Consider the following 18,806-nt stretch of genomic DNA (forward strand, 5'->3'; position numbering starts at 1 on the left):
GTTCAGTCCCTGCGTCGGGCTCTGTGCTGACAGCTCTGTGCCTGGGGGCTGCTTCAGATTCTGTGTCTCCCTCTCTCTCTGCCCCTCCCTTGCTTATGCTCTCTCTCTCTCTCTCTCTCTCTCTCTCTCTCTCTCTCTCAAAAATAAACATTTTTAGGGAATAAAAAGGAAATTTGGGATAGTTAAGTTTTCTAGTTAGAAATGTATAAATTATCTGATGTTTTTCTTACATTGTTTGAAAAATTTGTAAATAAAAGTATTATGAACCTATTTTTTTTCATACAGCAGTTTAGCCTCCTCCTGTTGTCTATTCACATGTGATTTTATTGTTGGCTAGTTAAGTTTAATATTTAAACTTAAAAATGGGTGATCTCTACACCCATTGTGGGGCTCGAACTCACGACCCCAAGATCAAGAGTTGTGTGCTCTTCTGACTGAGCCAGCCAGGTGCCCCATTGTTGGTAGCTCATTAAAGCTAGTGTTAGATTATACAAATTTTCAGTGTTGTTATATTGTTGTCATATTTTTAATGAATTCAATTTATTCATTATTTTTTTTGCCAGTACCCTTAATTAGTAGCTAAAGTATTAGAGATTTACTAGCATTGAATCATGAAATTTTAGGGTTTCCCCCCCCTTTGTTTTCTATGTTCTTTGCTCTTATTAGTCAAGTAGCTACCAAAGCTATCATGGATATTCATATTTGTGGGGTGAAGATTATGAGAATTCTCTTAGACTATTAATTACATAACATGTTTTATACTTACTTTTCTTAGGAAATTCTTCTTTACCTCCAAGTCTTTCATTTATTGTTTTATTTCAGGTTTATTTATTTATTTTGAGAGAGAGCATAAGCAAGGGAGGGGCAGAGAGAGAGAGGGAGAGAGAATCCCAAGCAGCCTCTGCACTGTCTGCATGGAGCCCAACGCGGGGCTCAAACTCACTAACTGTGAGATCATGACCTGAGTCAAAACTAAGAGTCAGACGTTTAACCACCTGAGCCATGCCCATCTCCCATTTCCCCCTCTCCCTTGCTCTCCCCATCAACCCTCAGTTTGTTCTCTATATTTAAGAATCTCTTATGGTTTGCCTCTATCCCTATATCTTTGTAACTATTTTTCCCCCTTCCCTTCCCACATGGTCTTCTGTTAAGTTTCTCAAGATCCACATATGAGTGAAAACATATGATCTCTATCTTTCTTTGACTAACTTATTTCACTGAACATAATACATTGCAGTTCCATCCACATTGCTGCAAATGCAGGATTTCATTCTTTCTCATGGCCAAGTAGTATTCCATTGTATATATAAACCACATCTTCTTGATCCATTCATCAGTTGATGGACATTTAGGCTCTAGGAAAGCGATTTTTAAACAATGAAGCAGATGGAGGTAGAAAGATTTATAGGAAGGAAAGCAAACTTTGGTTAGAAAGAATTGTACTTAAATTTCTGAAGAGATTCACAGAATTCTGTTTTGGTATTATTATGGGCAGGCCCAAGATCATGTAATTCAGTATATTGGAAATGAATTTTAAAGAAATGTCTCCTCAGCTACCCTTAGGAAAGTAAAGATTACAAAGAACATTTTGTCATCTCAGTATTTCGTGTCATTTTGTGTCTCTCAGTTTATGATAGAAGCTGGGACTTAATAAGTAGAAAAATCAAGTTAGGGGCATTGAAAATGATCATATATACAAGGGAAATGTCTTAGTATTAATTTTTTTTTGCTTATTTATTTATTTATTTAACTTATTATTGAGACAGAAACAGAGCATGAGTGGGAGAGGAGCAGAGAGAGAGGGAGACACAATCTGATGCAGGCTCCAGGCTCTGAGCTGTGAGCACAGAGCCTGACGCGGGGTTCGAACCCACAAACTTTGAGATCATGACCTGAGCGAAAGTTGGACGCTTAGCTGACTCAGCCACCCAGGTGCCCCTAGTTTTTTTGTCATAAAACATTCATGTAATCTTAAAATTTATGAGGAAGGGGGTCACAACAAGTTTTTAAATTACAATTTACTATCTCTAGTAAATGAACATGAATTATTACTATGTTAAAGTATGTGAAAGTTATTATTTATTTTTATTTAATTATTCACCTATTTTGTTTTTAGGAAAGCAGATTTTATTCACAGAAGCTGTATTAGGTTCATTTCTGACGTCATTTTCCATACCTTTGATTTCTTGAGTTTTAATCATTAATTTTCCCCATTATAGATGTTGTATAAACTCTGCCTTTAAAACTGAGGACTGATAACTCTTAACATTCAGTAAATGAGGTAAAATAAGATTTTGCTAGTGAAAGGATTGTTGCCACTTATGCAACTATGTGCCAGGCACTATAGAAGACAATTATATGTATTATCTAATACAAGTTTAACTCCTTAGTAAGAAAAGTAAGACCCAAGACCTTGCCTAGGGTCTCCTCACTACTATGGCAGAGCAAAGGTTTAGACTCAAGTTTGATTACAAGGGTCATGCACTTATAATGCAATATATTCTCTAAGATTGCAGAGAGCCAGATTCTGGATATTGTGGTTTTTAGTTTGATGAATAGTCAGGGAAATGGAGTTTTCTATTTATCAAGTTAAAACTATTGTTTTTTTTTAAATTTTTTTAAATGTTTTATTTATTTTTGATACAGAGAGAGACAGAGCCTGAGAGGGGAAGGGGCAGAGAGAGAAGGAGACACAGAACCAGAAGCAGGCTCCAGGCTCTGAGCTAACTGCCAGCACAGAGCCCGACGCGGGGCCCAAACCCACGAATGTGAGATCTGACCTGAGCCGAAGTCGGAGGCTTAACCGACTGAGCCACCCAGGCACCCCTAAAACTATTGTTTATTCATCAAAATTTATTATGTGCCTATTTTGTGCAATGCAGTGTTCTGACAAGTCTGAATTTGTTTAAGGCAGGTCAAGTGTCTACTTTCTTCATGCTTTCATTCACAGTGCCTAGCTGCCTTACAGGGTCTCTGTGTGTATACAAACACCTGCAGTACTTACAAATAGATACATATACACATGCAAATATTTCTAGTACAGTAAGTCTTTGTTGAATGAATGAATGAATAAAATAGGTGCAAAACCAAAAGATAGCCACTGTTCTCTAATAATTTAAGTTTAAAGGGAAGAGAGACCTGAGAAAAATAATACAGTATGAAAAGTGCTATGATATTCTATAAAAACACGATCCATAAAAGGAAAAATTGATAAAGGCAACTTTATCAAAATTAAAAACTTCTTAAAAGACATCATTAACAAAATGAGAAAAGCCGCAGACTGGAGAAAAATGCTTCAAATATATCAAATTGCATATCTTGGTAAGACTTAATCTAGAATGTATTAAGAGCTCTTTCAGGGCATCTGGCTGGCACAGTCACTAGAACTTGCAACTCTTTATCTGAAGGTTTATGTGTTCAAGCCCACATTGGGTGTAGAGCTTACATAAAAAAAAATCTTTCAATATATGACTACAGCAGATAATTTTTAGCAAGAGTGTGAAGACCATTCATCGAGGAAGGGATAGTCATTTCAATAAATGGTGCTGGGAAAACTGGATATCTACATGCAAAAGAAAGACTTGGGGCAACTGGCTGGCTCAGTCAGGAGAGCATGTGACTCTTGATCTTGGGGCTGTGAGTTCAAGCCTCATTTGGTGTAGAGACCCTTAAATAAATACAACTTTAAAAAGTGAATTGTGGAGCCTTATTACCATATACAAAAGTTAATTCAAAATGGACCAAAGAACTAAACAGAAAACTTAAAACCCTTAGAAAAAAACATAGTAGGAAAGCTTTATGACTTTGGATTTTATAATGGTTTCTTGGCTGTGATACCACAAGTATAGGCAACAGAAGAAAAAATAGATATATTGTATTTCATCAAAAGTAAAAACTTGTTGCATCAAAGGTCGCTATCAGGGTGAAAAGGTAACTCACAGAATGGGAGAAAATATTTGCAAATGACATATCTGATAAGAGATTGATATCCAGAATATATAAAGAACTCCTACAATTCAAGAACAAAAAAAATCCAACCAACCATACTTCTCCCCATTGAAGGTATTCAAATAGCCAATAAGCTCCTGAGAAGATGCTGAACAGCACTAATTATTAGGAAAATGCGAATTAAAACCACAATGAGGGGTGCCTGGGTGGCTTAGTCAGTTGAGTGTCCAACCTTGGCTCAGGTTATGATCTCACCGTTTGTGGGTTTGAGCCCCGGTCGGGCTCTGTGCTGACAGCTCAGAGCCTGGAGCCTGCTTCTGATCGTTTGTCTCCCTCTCGCTCTGTTCAGCATTAAATGGAGTGATCTACTGATATATTATTCTACGATGTAGGTATACCTTGATATGTATATTATGCTAAGTGAGAGAAGCTAGACACAAAAGGCTGCCAGTTGTATGATACACCACTTCTAGAAAAGGCAACTCTCTGGAGACTGAAGTAATGTTGGGCTGGGAGTAGGAGTGTGGGGATTGATGGCAGATGGACATGAGGGAGCTTTTGGGAGGTAATGGAAATGTTTTAAAGCTGACTTGTGATGATTACCCAAGTGAATTAATTTACTAAAGATCATTGAAGTTAAAAGTTAGATGGGAGCACCTGGATGGCTCAGTTGGTTGAAAGTCTGCCTTTGGCTCAGGTCATGATCTCACGGTTCATGAGTTCCAGCCCTATGTTGGGCTCTGTGCTGACAGCTCAGAGCCTGGGGCTGCTTCAGATACTGTGTGTCTCTCTCTGCCCTTCCCCCGCTCACACTCTGTCTCTCTCTCTCTCTCTCTCTCTCTCTCTCTCTCTGTCAAAAATAAATAAAACATTAAAAGAAAATTTTTTTAAAGTGTGATGGAGGGGTGTTAGACAGTATGCCAGAGTGCATCTGAGAAAGTCAGAGAAAGCATTACTCAGTAAACATTGGCCTGAGCGGAGAGTTAAAAGCAGGGTTGGAAAGAGTGGATAGCACATATAGAGGCGACTGTGAGCTAGTGTGAAAGTGCATGATTTCAGGGAATTATATGAGGCGTGTTCCGTTGCAGCATGTAATTTGAGGCTGGGAATATCAGAAGATAAAGTCAGGAGTAAATTTAAAGTAAAATGTAGCCTACTTACAAAGTGATGGATTCTAAGCTGTTGGTAATAACCTGGCAGGAATATCAGGGGATTATTGTAGGTTTACTCTTGGTGTGCTTTTGTATTCACAAAGTTCAACACAATGTTGAAAAATTATCAGAAGGAAGAATATTTAATACTGACATTAAATGTTTTGGTTCTCTTGAACAAAATCCTGGTACTTCTGTGGTATTGCATTTTGTTTATTTTTCAAGACCCAGTTAATGTTAGCTATTTTTGCTGTATCTTCTCTAATAATGTCTCTTCACCCTTACCTTTTTGCAGACTCCTGCAGAGTCTCTTCTGTTTCTCTCCCTGTGTTACAGCACTTCTGGTGTGGTACCATAATGCTTTCTTAGGCAACTTTTAAGGTCCTGGACCGCAGGAAGTAATGATATTTTCTTCAAGTTTATAATTACAGAATTTGGCATTATATTAGCACACAGTGTGTGTTCACTGGTAAATTTGCTTGCCAGAGCTTTTGAAGAAGGGCCAGTGAAGCATAGATCAATGAATGGGTTGGAGGAATTGTACATGAAAGTAGGCTACAAAAAAAATATTGGAAGGAGACAAGGTGAAATTTTATAAACTCTTAAAAGGATTTGGCTTTGGGTTGAGGTAGATAGCTCCCTATGCAAAGGTTTGAATTCTACTTTTCATTGATTATATCTTTTCTGTCTTAGAATTTTAGAGCTGAAAAAGGCCTTGAGAAATTATGTGAACTAGTGTTTTCTCCTTACTTACTTTGTGATCTTAAGCCAATTACTTTAACTTTTCCAACTCTAGGTCTCTCATTTGTAAACTGAAGGACTCCTACATACTTCATTGTTACAAGATTCAGTTGAAATCATATTTAGAAAATTCTTAGTCTTTAGTTCAGTAAGTAGTTAGACATGATAAATTAAATGGATTATGTAGTTTACCATAAATGTGTGGCTAAATTTGGGCTATCTGAGGTCTTGAATTTTGATCCAGTGTTTCCTTATTGTTTCATAATTGGTTCTTCTTTCCTTATTAATAACTTTTCCCATTTGCAGTTTCCAGTTTGATCTGGGCTGGGAAAAAAATTACAGGCTTTACTCATTCAGTCCATGCTGATTAAGCATTAGTAGGTGCCAGTCACTGCAGTACATACAGGAAGTCAGAGGAGTAAGACATGGTCTCTGTTCTTAGGGAGTTTGGTGTCTAGAATATAGACCTTCCTGAAAAAGATAAAAATTGAAATGTGTAGATTAATATGGATGATGCAGAGGATTTGAGCAGCCTTTCTTGCAAGAGGTACATCTGGGGTCAAAGCCTCTATACACCTGGTAAACAACGGAGAGGTAGGTAATCACTAGTGGGAAGTAACTCTGAGGTGTGTGAGAAGGACTGGCTTAATATTGGTTGGGAGTTGTGTGTGAAAGGTGGTGTTGTCGTGGAGCGTTCTGGGGAGAAACTAAAGGTATAGTTTATTTGCAGTGGAACCAGGATTCCGGAGGATTCAGTGGAATAGACTTGGTATGAAAAGAGTCCAGGAAAGGAAGTCACTGGATAGGAAGCACACTGAAAGAATATCAGAGAACGCAGTGCTGTTAGCATCCTTCCTGCTCTTTAATGCAGATTCTAGATAATGACTGTCCAGCTCTAATGCAAAAGTCCTTTGAGATTGTTGCCATCTAACTGTTATGATCAATTATCCTTTTTGCTATTATTTGCTGATTCTCCCAGGTATAGTATAATTTGTTAATGATTTGGGCAACTGGTCATTTTCTCATTACTGTTTAGTCCATGAGGTTGAACCTCTCAACAGCGTAGCCTGGGACGAGGTTAACCCTAGCCTCACATGAATGAAAATAGAAAATGGTGCTGGGAGTTGAAGAACTTGTAGTTTGGTGTAATAAGTAAGCTTTTAATTCTCTGTATATTTAATGTCTTTGTGTGTATGTGTATGTGTGTAGGTTAAATGTATCTTTAGAATACAGTATGAAGAGGTCTTGTATATTCAAAGGCCTATTGAAGAAGACAGAAGAAAATTTTTCCAAGAATTGATTCTCAATCAGGCATCAATGGCTCCACCACGAAGGAAACACACTGGTAAAGTTCCTAAAGCCTTTAGGAAACTGGGGGAGAGGGAGGAGGGGGAGTGAAGTTACGAGTGCCCCTTCTTGGAGTCACTTTTTAAAAAAACGATTTCTTTGTGGAATCAAAGTCAGTTTTTTAACTTTTTTTTAAAAATGTTTTATTTTGATACAAAGAGAGACAGAGCATGAGAGAGGGAGGGGCAGAGAGAGAGAAGGAAACACAGAACCGGAAGCAGGCTCCAGGCTAGCTGTCAGCACAGAGCCTGATGCGGGGCTCGAAGCCACAAACGTGAGATCTGACCTGAGCCGAAGTCGGAGGCTTAACCGACTGAGCCACCCAGGCGCCCCAAAAGTCAGTTTTTTAGATTCTCCTTACCTTTATTTAGATGGACATAAGTGGAAGTTTTCATTGTGCTTACCTGACTCGAGTAGATTGGGAAGTACAGCCTCATTGTGAAGACTTTATTCACAAGTGACCATTAATATTGTATTCTCCTTATCATTTCAATCCAGTTGCTCTGGTAGATTTCACATTCTGAGGCTTAAAAAGTTGAAGGAAAAAAGTCTTTGGTTCTGCTCTGTTTTAGTCAGTTCAAGTACAGGGGACTTCAACTGAAAGATTGAAAACACGTTGTGGGTCAGAGTAGGTGTGATTGGTCAAGAGCTGATCAGAATGTTTGCCTTTTCTGGCTTAGTTATTAAGTTTTCAGGTATTTATTGAGCACCTGTTATGTTGTGCTGGGCACTTGGAAACGTAGCATGGCTTTGTTTTAAGCCTTAGAGTTTTCTTGGGTTTAGGCCAGTAGCATAATATTTCAAATCTCTGCCCCCTGGCCTAAGAAAGGAATGCATTTTGGGTCAATCAAAAGATTCTTTCTAATCTTAAAGATGTGTAAAAGATACGGTCCCCTTTGTAATCCGTCAGCTTCTTCTAGAAAATAGCAATCCTGTTAGAAGTTTTTAAACGTCTTTCCCTTTGTTCTTTTATGTTTCTCATAGTGGTTCTTTTGGATAGTAAATGCATTTCCACCCCTTCCAAGTCCTTGCTTTTCCATATTTGTTTTACTTCTGTTTTTTACTGATTATACTATCCAACGCTTTGATTATATTATTGTTCTTTAGTGACTCCTTTCCACATTTTCTCAGCGTTTTAAAAATGAGCACCTATCAAATGGCTATAGTTGTGGGGTCCCCCCCCCAGAAACCTTGGAAAATTAAATATGGGAGTTACACCTTCTGATTGTTAGTTGCTGATTCTTGTTAATCCAAATAACTGTATTTACCGTATTTTATTATGAAAATGATTCATTTTTATAAGATATCTTACATGTTCTCAGATACAGTTTAGTCTCAAAGATTTGAATTTTCTATGTTAAAGATTAACATAATTCTTTTTCTTTTTGAATTGCTTCTATTTACTTTCATTTTTTGTCTTAGGAGCTATTTAGAAATCAGTGAGAATCCATAGAATTTTAATCCTGATGTTCAGTGTGATACTGGGAAAAACTTTTAAGGAATTAGGGAATGATGTGTTTAGGAAAGTTAATACTTTACTTTTTAAGAAGATTTTGTGTTTGCTTTAGGCGGATAATAAATACTCTAAATTTTACATATAATACTGTAGACTGGACTTTCCACCTTATCCATGTCTTTGAGATTCTTTTTTTAGTTCCTAATTTTTTTTTTTTGGCTCCCTACACAAGTCAGATATGTGCCATTCACTACGTATACTATGTTGTTTTAAGAATATGAGAGTAGGAAAGACTTCTCTAAACTCAAAGCTCTTTCGGGAGTGGGAAGGATCAAAGAATTGTTACGTGGCCATTTCACTGTCATGCATATCAGGCAACCCCATTTTGAGAAGAAGATTTTTAAGCAACATTGATTTTAAGTTAATTGGTGTATAGTTCTTCATCTGAAGATACTTTTGTGGACTTAAAATATTTCTCATAAGTTGTATGTAAATAATATTTCAAAATCATGTAAAATCATATCATTTGCCATTTAAAGGAGTCCTACTGTGAGTTATTTTATGGGGTAATTCTGTTCTCTAAAGTACTGTTGCTTTCTGTTCAAATTTTTACTTGCTGGATTTGCAAGTGGTTCACATAAATTTGGAATTCTTTTTTGAGAGAATGCCAGAAAAGTAACTGAGGTCCTGGCCCTGCCATGTTGGAATCTTCACATTTCCTTTTATTTCCTTTAGGTCTTTGTGCTATGGAAGTGCTTCCTCTTGCGCTACCTTCTCCACCTCGTCAGTTATCAGAATCAGAAAAAACCCGGATGGAGGACCAGGAGGAAAATACTTTAAGAGAGCTGCGGTTGTTTCTCAGGGATGTAACCAAGAGGCTGGCCACGGATAAACGTTTTAACATCTTCAGCAAACCGGTGGATATTGAAGAGGTCTTGTTTCAGTAGTGTGCAAACAGTGAAGTTGAACTGGCTAAAAGAAAAAAATATTGACATCTTTTTTTGGAAGGAAAAAAAACAAAGGCATGGATGAATATTACCCCTAGCCTGTAAAATTTTAATCCATGTGATAACTGCCACTGTCATCAGCAAACATCTGGTGACTTTTGGATGAAATTAGTGACCAATTTGTATGTCCTCTTATTTAGTATTGAACTTCGTGATCTCTAACTCTTCAGTTTAAGAAGAGGATTAAAAGTTACTTCAGTGAAATGTCCATACTAGACTATTTTTATTCCAGGATAAATCTTGCTCTTAAAAAGTGTATTGGTGTTAACCAATCAATACCAATTAATTTTGGCATTTTCCAAATTATGTATAGTATAGCGAAAGAGGTGGCTAAGAAACCTGAAATTTGTCTTTCATATTTTGGAAATGCCTGTAATGAAGATGCTCTTTGAAGTCAAGCATAATTTATTCACCTAAAGTTATTTTTTTCTGCAAGGGTTTTCTCTGCTCCCAATGGAAAATTTCTCACTTTCAATGTGTACTGTTTTGTGTCCTTGTGGGAGCATGGTTCATAGTGATAAGAAATTTTCCATTTGGAATCTACTGTACACTTGATCTTAGCCAAAAGGCCGAGAAGCGATGGAATCTACTGTAAAACCGTAGTTAAAATTCGTTTTTTGTTTTTGTTTTTATCCTGGGATAATATAGCGTGTGGATGAGCCCGATGCAGTCTTTACTGGCCTTCTTCTTATAGTTCAGACTCCATGTTTGAACAGCTTTGGTGTTTTTAGTTTTAAGTTTTTTCTTCATCTTTTTTTTAATTTGAATTTTGAAATGATTCATAGTTCAATGTTGTGTACTTCTTGTGAAATCTGTGCTTTTGGACCCGAGCAGATTCCTTTGGAATCATTACCTCATCTGTGAACTAGCGATGCTTTTTCCCCTCTGAAAACAGCTATTTTCCCTCTTTGAGGGAGGAAAGGGACTGTCTATATTTTATTTGTATATTTATCCAAAATACATAGTTTTATCCACTTGATCCTTTTAACAGCCTCACAGAGTCATTATTTTTAAGTTGCAGCTGAGGAAACTGAGGTTCGCAGGCAAGTGACATAGCCAAGACTCAAAGGTTTTTTGAAATTCAAAGCCTACATTCTTTCCATTATATCATAACTACCTTAAAGTTTCTACTGAAATGACAAGAGTTGCTAATTTGCTTTTGCAATTAATACATACCATTTTACACTTGTGGAACATTTTTCTCCTTCTCTTAATGTTTTCAGATAAGTGAAAACTTTCAGCCCACTTTAACGATTAGTTTAGATATTTATTTTTATTTCAAATTGGGTATGGGCCTCTGACACTAAATTGTTAAAGTCAGCCTCTCACACTAAATCAGTTTTGACTTTCCACCAGAGAACTCTCTTTCTTTCTAACCAGAAGAGATGGTCAGATTTCAGATGTCATGTGTGATAGAGTAAAAACTTTTCTAAATGATGGTAAGGCTGTGGAAAGGGATAGAAAATCTTGGTAAGATAAAACTTTTATTCAAGGGTTATATTTCTTATTTTCTCTTTTATTCTTTCTTAATTAAGTTCGTTCTGCTACTGGTTTTTTGCTCTTAAAGCTGAAAAGATAGAGGTCTCTGTGAAATGTTTGGGGAAGACCAGATAAAATTTAAATAACCTAAAACATAAAAATTTATATTCAAATAATGAATTTGAAGTATTTAAAAACTATGGAATTCCAAAGCAGACTTTCAGAGAAAGCAAAAGTTTAGAAAATAAATATAGAATTTAAAATTAAGTATTAGAATGAAAATTTTGTAATCTGTAGTAGTATAAATTTTTATGGTGCTTTACAGTAGATAAACATTTTCCACATGTACTCAAGGCATGCCAAATGCCTGGGCGAAGAATCCAACTCTACCTCCTGAACTGTTGCTGGTTCATCATAGCTTCATTACCTCCTCCATAAGGAGATTGGCTTTTCAGCTCCTAGAAGTTAAATAATAAAACATGCATACACCATTACCTAAACATTTAAAAACGTGTATAAAATATGTATATATGCGTGTGTTTGTGTATGTGTATGTGTGTGTGAGAGAGTGTGCAAGAGAAAAAGAGTGTGTGTGTGTATTTGCAATGGAGAAAAAGTAGCCTTTAGTTTCAGAGAGCAGAAATTATCCTAGCTCCAGATTTGATCTTGGACTAAGCAGATGTTTCTAAAACTGTTTTTATATCAGACCTGATCACTTGATTTGAGATTTGGATTGGGGGAGGCAGTAGAGATAGGTTGGTAAGAGATTTCTTAGTGGTCATATGATATAAAACACTGGGCAGATCGTGACTTAATAGCTCCTATTCTGGGTCATCTCTCAGAAAATCAGCACAATAGAGTACCTTTACTTAATGAATTTATTTATGATTAGGGAAGTTCAAGCAAGTCTTCTAGTCATGAAAGCAATACTTATTTTGTCATATAATTGACTCAAAATGTTCGTAATGACTCCAAAGGATCAGGAAACACTTTCCATGAAACGATACACCCTGGAAAATTGAGGAAGGAAGTGGTTTTTGTTCTTGTTTTGTTTTGTTTTGTTTAAAGATTTTAAAGAGATTTGCCAGAGAATTTTTCTAATAATATGAGAAATCTATGTTTCTTAATTTCCTTTAAAAAATTTCTTGAAGCAACATGTATTGATACTTGTTGGGTGCTTTTACCCATACATTCTCTTCTCAGGTGTATACAAAGGCCTGGGGGCAAAAACAGCTGACACAAATTGGCTTTCTATTGCAAGATGAGAAACATTTCAGGGTTGATTTAGCTATGACTTGAAACTGAACCTTTTCATGGAAAGTATGATTTCAAAGTAGTAACTTTAGTAGCATAAATTGTTCTACGATTTTATCCTTACTTGTATTATTTTTTAAATATTTAGATTGAAATTTTAAATAATTTTATGGTTTTGTGTTTTTATGAGTAGATCATGTGAAATAGCAGAAGTAATTTTCATTAAAATATCCTGTTTGTTTTAGGTTTCAGATTATCTTGAAGTAATCAAGGAACCAATGGATTTATCAACAGTAATAACTAAAATTGATAAGCATAATTACCTGACTGCTAAGGATTTCCTGAAAGATATTGATCTCATCTGTAGCAATGCTTTAGAGTATAACCCAGATAAGGACCCAGGAGGTAAGCATGCACTGGGCAAGGTTCACTTTGGTGAATGAAAAGATATTTGAAAGTTTGAATACTAAAGCATGCCCATGTTTCAGGTAGATAAATTGGTTTTAATGACATATTATTGTATTTAGAAACTTTTTGAAGAGGAACTCATAATATATTTAAATTTAATTATTAAATTAATTTATTAAATAATGGTTTTAAATTAAAGGATTTTATTATTTTAGGTTTTCTGTTCAGGATTTAGTTTCTTCATTTACTTTTTACCTTTTGTACTTAGATTCTTGCTTTGTTCAGGTAGAGTGGAAAACTGGGTAATTGAGAATTTGTTATAAAATTTTTTAAAAGATCTACTTACATTTATTTAAATACTTGTTTAAATATTTATTTAAACATATATTTAGTCAACATGCAATGTAGTATTGGTTTCAGAAGTAGAACGCAGTAATTCATCACTTACATAGAACGCCCAGTGCTCATCCCAACAAGTGCCCTTCTCAATGCCCATCATGTGTAGCCCATCCCCCCACTCACTTCCCTCTAGCAACCCTCAGCTTGTTCCCTGTATTTAAGAGTCTCTTATGGTTTGCCTCCCTCTCTGTTTTTATCTGTTTTTCCTTCCAAAGTTTGTTTAGTCAACATCACTGATAAACACTGGGAATTCTAAATTTGTGTGAAATCATTATAGGAGAAGTTTACATAGTAAAAGACCCTTTTAGGTAGACAGTATGTATTCTATAGATTGTGGGTATTTTTAATGTAATTTTATTTTGTTCCTAATCCTACTCTGTACTGATGAAATCTGTAGTCCCAGCTCTTTGAGTGCCCTCCAGGAAGGACTGCCAGGAACATATCGGTAGTTAAACAAGATAAATTTACTGATTTGTTGTAACAAGGATATGTATCATGTAGAACCATATAGGATTTGAGCTTGTGTTAAGGATTTTGGAGAGGATTTAAGAAGGACTTTGCAATAGATTGGATGCTCTTAGGAAGTGGGGGTAATTTTGTGATTAGGTATTTTAAGAAGCTGGAAGACAAGAAGAATGGAAAGGCCGAAACTGTGATGGCTAAAGAAGCAGTGATCACTCATGATCTCCAAGATAGGATTGTACCTAGTGATTTTTGTGGCTAGGACCGTGTTTATGCTTATGTCTATGTTCAGATATGATTATGGAGTGCTCTTGTTTTTACCTTGATTCATCACGGTCGCAGAGGGACCTTTTCTGATGTTGTGTTCTGTAAAATTGTTTATGTTTGGTATGAGTACACCAAGGCCTAGCTGATGGTGCCAGTCCAATTTCCAGTTGACAGGGGCTGTTATTCTCTTTCTCACCCTACTGAGAATTCTGTCCTTCAACAGGTAAAACACATAAAAGGTGTTTTTTACTTCTTACAAATGTATGTAAGTTTCAGTCATCTCAAGATATTTAGTATACAGTTTGTGCTTTGTTTCGGTTTTTATGGACATTAGTTTTTAGGCCACATGTTAGAATGATCTGGATTTCTAATTTTCACATGAAATTAGGTATTTCTTATCTAAATTTAGAGCACAATAAACCACGCATCCTAATTCCGAGTTAAGAGGCAGAATGAAGTTTTACATAGCTGCACCTGGTATCTAACAGTTCTTAAGCTTTGTATTAGGACTTTTGCCTCTTGCTAGGTTTTGTTTCTTTCACTTCATTTTGACTTTTTATTATATATGTTGTGTAGAAAAATTTCTGATGATTAAAAACAGATTATTAAAGAAACCTGTAATTCCATTATCTTGTGTTCTTTCTTTCTCTTACACAGATGTATTGTACATAGAATACATACATGCATAATATCTACTAAATTGAGAACATAATTTTAATAAACTTGGTCATTCATGTTGTGTTTTGTGAAAAGCTCATGAGCTAATATATTTCTAAGACATTATTTTAATCACATAGATGTACTGTAGTATCCAATATCCTTTTGAGGGACATACTAGATTTTTTAGTTTTTTCCTCTATTATAACACTAAATATCTTTGTAGCATAAATTTTATGTTCATCTTTAACTATTTCCTTAGAATGAAGTTCTTAAGCCTTTTAAACTGTATTGTTAAATTTTCCTCACAGTTTTTTTCTCTTTTACCAGCAGCATCAGGGTCAGTGTTAGCCAGTGTAACAATTTTATATGAACGAGAGAATCTCATTCTTCTGGGTGGATGGCATCCTGCAGCAGGATCACAGTTTGGGTGGTGAGGAACGGGCTGGGTGTCAGCTTCATTTAATTTCCTTGCCGGGGGCCCTTGGTGAGGGGCCAGTCTGCACAAGTGTCTATTGTGTCAATAGTGTCATTGTGCAAAGAGTGAGAGTACTTGAGTGCCTACACTGTGCTTAGTTTTCAAGACAGAGAGGTAACTGAAACTGTTGTAGGTAATAAGAGTTTGGACTTTGGATTTACACCTAAGTGTTGGTCCCCATTCTGCCGTTTCCTGGCTCATTAACACAATTGAGTTTAGTCCTCTAAATTTTAGTATCCGTATCTGCAGAGTAGGGAGAATTATGGTATTCTTCTCATTGGGTCATTGTAAGGGTTAAATGAGAAAAGGTATTAGGTTAAACCTTAAGAAACCACGATCTTCATATGGTTCGGCCTAAGTATGTTAAGCCCTTAGCATAGTACCAGAGACATGGTAAGTGTTTCATAGAGGTTAGTAGTTGTATTTTTATTCTTGTTATCATCATTATTATTGAAATTGTGCTTTAATTTTTTATAATTGGTTGCTTAATGGGTACCAGTTGCTACATATTATATTCCCCTGGACCACACTGAAAATTTAATCAATTTTGGAAACACTTTAGGGATGGCATAGTAAAAAATAAGTATTTGAATAGTTGGAAAAAGTCAGTTTAGAAGTTTAATCCAGATTTTTCCCCTCATGTTACTTAATTATAAACGCATTGAAATAATAATACTTTTAAGAAAGAAGCAATGGTTTCTGGTGCATAATAACCTTCTCCTATCCAGCGCAGTTGTATAATCAAAGAATATGGCTCAGTCTCACAGAGTCGACAGGGTACACTTATAACTTTGTTTCTTCACTGTTTTAGATGCAAAAGATATGATATAATTCAAAAATAGCATTTTGGCTCTGTTCAGATTATTTCATATCTTTATGTTAAGAGGGCTGTTTTTTTCTTAGCAGCAGAACCACTTGTTATGTATTAGGAAAACAACCTCAGGGTCTGTTGTGTAGCAAGTGGAAATTACATGAATGTTGTATTACTTTTACAAGCTCCCATGAGTATTGGAAAGCTTACAGTGTTCTGTTTTGCAGAACCCTTGGCCATTTGGGGAAAAAAAAACTAGCATATACATAGAAGACAAAAGCCAGTATTCTGAAGGCTATCCATGTTGCCTAAGTGTTTACCCAGATTCTCTCCCTTGAGGATGATGCGGACAGAAAATTAAATATGTTAGCCAACAGAATTTCAACTTGTGCTAAATGCAACTAGTATCAGATATTTGACCCTAATCATTATCTTATAGATACATGATATATATGTTTAACTATTCCCCATTCCATGTTTTAAATCGTGTCTCTTTTCTAGCCCTCAGTTGCATTTATATACATTCTGCCATTTAGCTAATTTTGCTGAAATTTCAGCCCTTAATCTTGAGTCTTCTCAGAATCCTCCATTTTGTACCAGTTGCTTAGGAATAAGAGCTTACAGCTTCATTCTAGCTTTTGGATCCCTCTGTGGGCTCTGCTTTAGCCAAACTCATTCATATTCTCTATTAGTGTTTATGAGTACCATGTACTAGTTACTGAGCTGGGTGCGTAGAATACAAAGACAACTGTGACAATTCTTGCCTCTTGTGGTGGAGATACTCAGACGTAATAAATGTTGAATAGTTACTGTGTGGCAGATACATTATGTTCTCTGTTATGGTTTTAGTTTGCTAGAGCTTCCATAATAAAATGCTACAGACTAGAAGTGGCTTAAAGAGCAGAGATTAATTTTCTTAGAGTTCTGGGAGTTAGAAGTCCAAAATGAAAGTGTTAGCAGCTTTGTTTTCTGTGGATGCTTTTCCCTTTGGTTTGCAGATGGCTGCTTGCTTTCTGAGTCCTCATGAGATCTTTTCTCTATGTGCATATACTCCTGGCATCTCTTTGTCCAAAGTTCCCCTTCTTATAAGGACACAGATCAGATTAGGACATATTCATACTTTATTTTATCTTAATTACCTCTTTAAAGGTTCTACTTTATTTTATTTTTTAAGTTTATTTATTTATTTTGAGAGAGGGGCAGAGAGAGAGAGAGTGAGCGAGCGAGCACAAGTGGGATAGGGGCTACCAGTGAAGAGCCCAAAGTGGGATTTGATCTCACAAACAGTGAGATCACGACCTGAGCAGAAATCAGGAGTGGGACACTTAACCAACTGAGCCACCCAGGTGTCACTAAAGGCTCTGCTTTAAATACAGTCACATTCTAAGGTCCTGGCGAATAGAGCTTTGCTGTATGAACTTTGAGTGGTGGAGGGGAGCACAGTCCAGCCTCTAAAAGTTATATATACAGAGATAAATAAGCCACATGCCTTACTATCCAGAAACTTATTCTTTTATAGGAATGACAATTATAATAGATTATTAAGGTATAGAGATAGTAAAGAGGTGGTGATTATGATCTCTATAATTTTGTCTTGAAGTGACCACAGATGATTTTAATGCAGTTTTATAAGGTCTCTATTAGAACTATGCGCCCAGTCTGAATGGAGCACAGAGGAGACCCTCCCCGGAGTTGAGGAGGATCGGGCAGGGCATTCATTCCAGGCTGAGAGAAGGAGTGTACAAAGTTAGAAAAAGAAAGCAAAAGTGGCTGGAGAATAGAGGCCCTAGAGTGGAGGAGTGTTGGGAAGTTTACTTTCCTCCTCACTGAGTCTCCATTCAGGGAAGAATTCTCTTACAGATAAATGGTGGCCAGTGCTGAAAATGTACAGCTCTGTCCTCTAAGCCTACTTAGAGTAGTAGTCTCTGCTGAGTAGAGAGAGTCCTGCAGATAAAATAAATGTCATAGGAAGGAAGTTCCCTGTCTTCTTTTGATCACATGTAAGGACTTCAGAGTTTATTTTTTAAATGATAAGGAGCCATTGTATAGTTTTGAGACAGAAAGTGATACAATTTGATTTGCATTTAAGAGTATAGTATTGCAGGTAGTATCAGTTTTGGGGTAGAGGTCAAGCGAGTGCAGAGATGATGGTTAGAAGATCAATTAAAATTCAGTTGCAGTGGCAGCAGACATTGAACATAGAGGGCCTAGTTAGATATGACTGACGGAAATCTAAAATGACTCCTGAGTTTTTAGTCTGAGTGTTTAAGGAATATGAGAAGTAAATCAATGGAGGAACAGGTTTATAGGCAGTATGCTAACTTTAATTTTGGACATGTTAGTATGAGTTAACCTTTGGTGCACCCAAATAAAATACAGACATAGAATAGTAGTTGTGTATATGGTTCTAGAGGTTGGGAGACATGTGGGCAAGAAACACGGTTGGAGTCGTTAGTGTACAGGACTGAATGAAATCATGTAGGTAGTATATTGAATGAGAAGAGAAAGGAGTGTAGGAGATGCTCCTGTAGGAAATATAGATCCCAATCTCAGTGTAGGTTCTAGTCTTACTGTTGGAATTTAGGGTACCTTTGTTATTGCATTGCCCCTGCTGGGAATGTGGACATTTTTTTAAGTTCTTTTTTTTTAATTTAATTTTATTTTTAAAAATTTTTAATGTTTTTTATTTATTTTTGAGAAAGAGAGTGTGAGCAGGGGAGGGTCAGAGAAAGAGGGAGACACAGAATCTGAAGCAGGCTCCAGGCTCTGAGCTAGCTGTCAGCACAGAGCCCGATGCGGGGCTCGAAGCCACGAACTGTGAGATCACTAAAGCCGGACGCTTAACCAACTGAGCCACCCAGGCGCCCCATTCTTTTTTTTTAAATTTAATTTTTAAGTTTTTTTTTATTTTTAAGAGACAGAGAGACAGCATGAGCAGGGA

General features: G+C 36.4%; 1 protein-coding gene across 5 annotated transcripts in view; it reads left to right on the plus strand.

Moving 5' to 3' along the window:
- The window catches only part of ATAD2B (ATPase family AAA domain containing 2B), a 173,394-nt gene that overhangs the window by 105,355 nt on the left and 49,233 nt on the right, over nt 1-18,806 (plus strand). For 3 of the 5 annotated variants that reach the window (XM_029938225.1, XM_029938226.1, XM_029938228.1), the window contains 3 exons: nt 7,050-7,185; nt 9,379-9,575; nt 12,629-12,788. In XM_029938225.1, coding sequence (XP_029794085.1) covers nt 7,050-7,185; nt 9,379-9,575; nt 12,629-12,788 — 493 coding nt within the window. The remainder of the gene's footprint in view (nt 1-7,049; nt 7,186-9,378; nt 9,576-12,628; nt 12,789-18,806) is intronic. The other 2 variants (XM_029938224.1, XM_029938227.1) reach the window with 1 other exon arrangement.

This window comes from Suricata suricatta, chromosome 4, assembly GCF_006229205.1.
Source record: "Suricata suricatta isolate VVHF042 chromosome 4, meerkat_22Aug2017_6uvM2_HiC, whole genome shotgun sequence".
NCBI lineage: Eukaryota > Metazoa > Chordata > Mammalia > Carnivora > Herpestidae > Suricata > Suricata suricatta.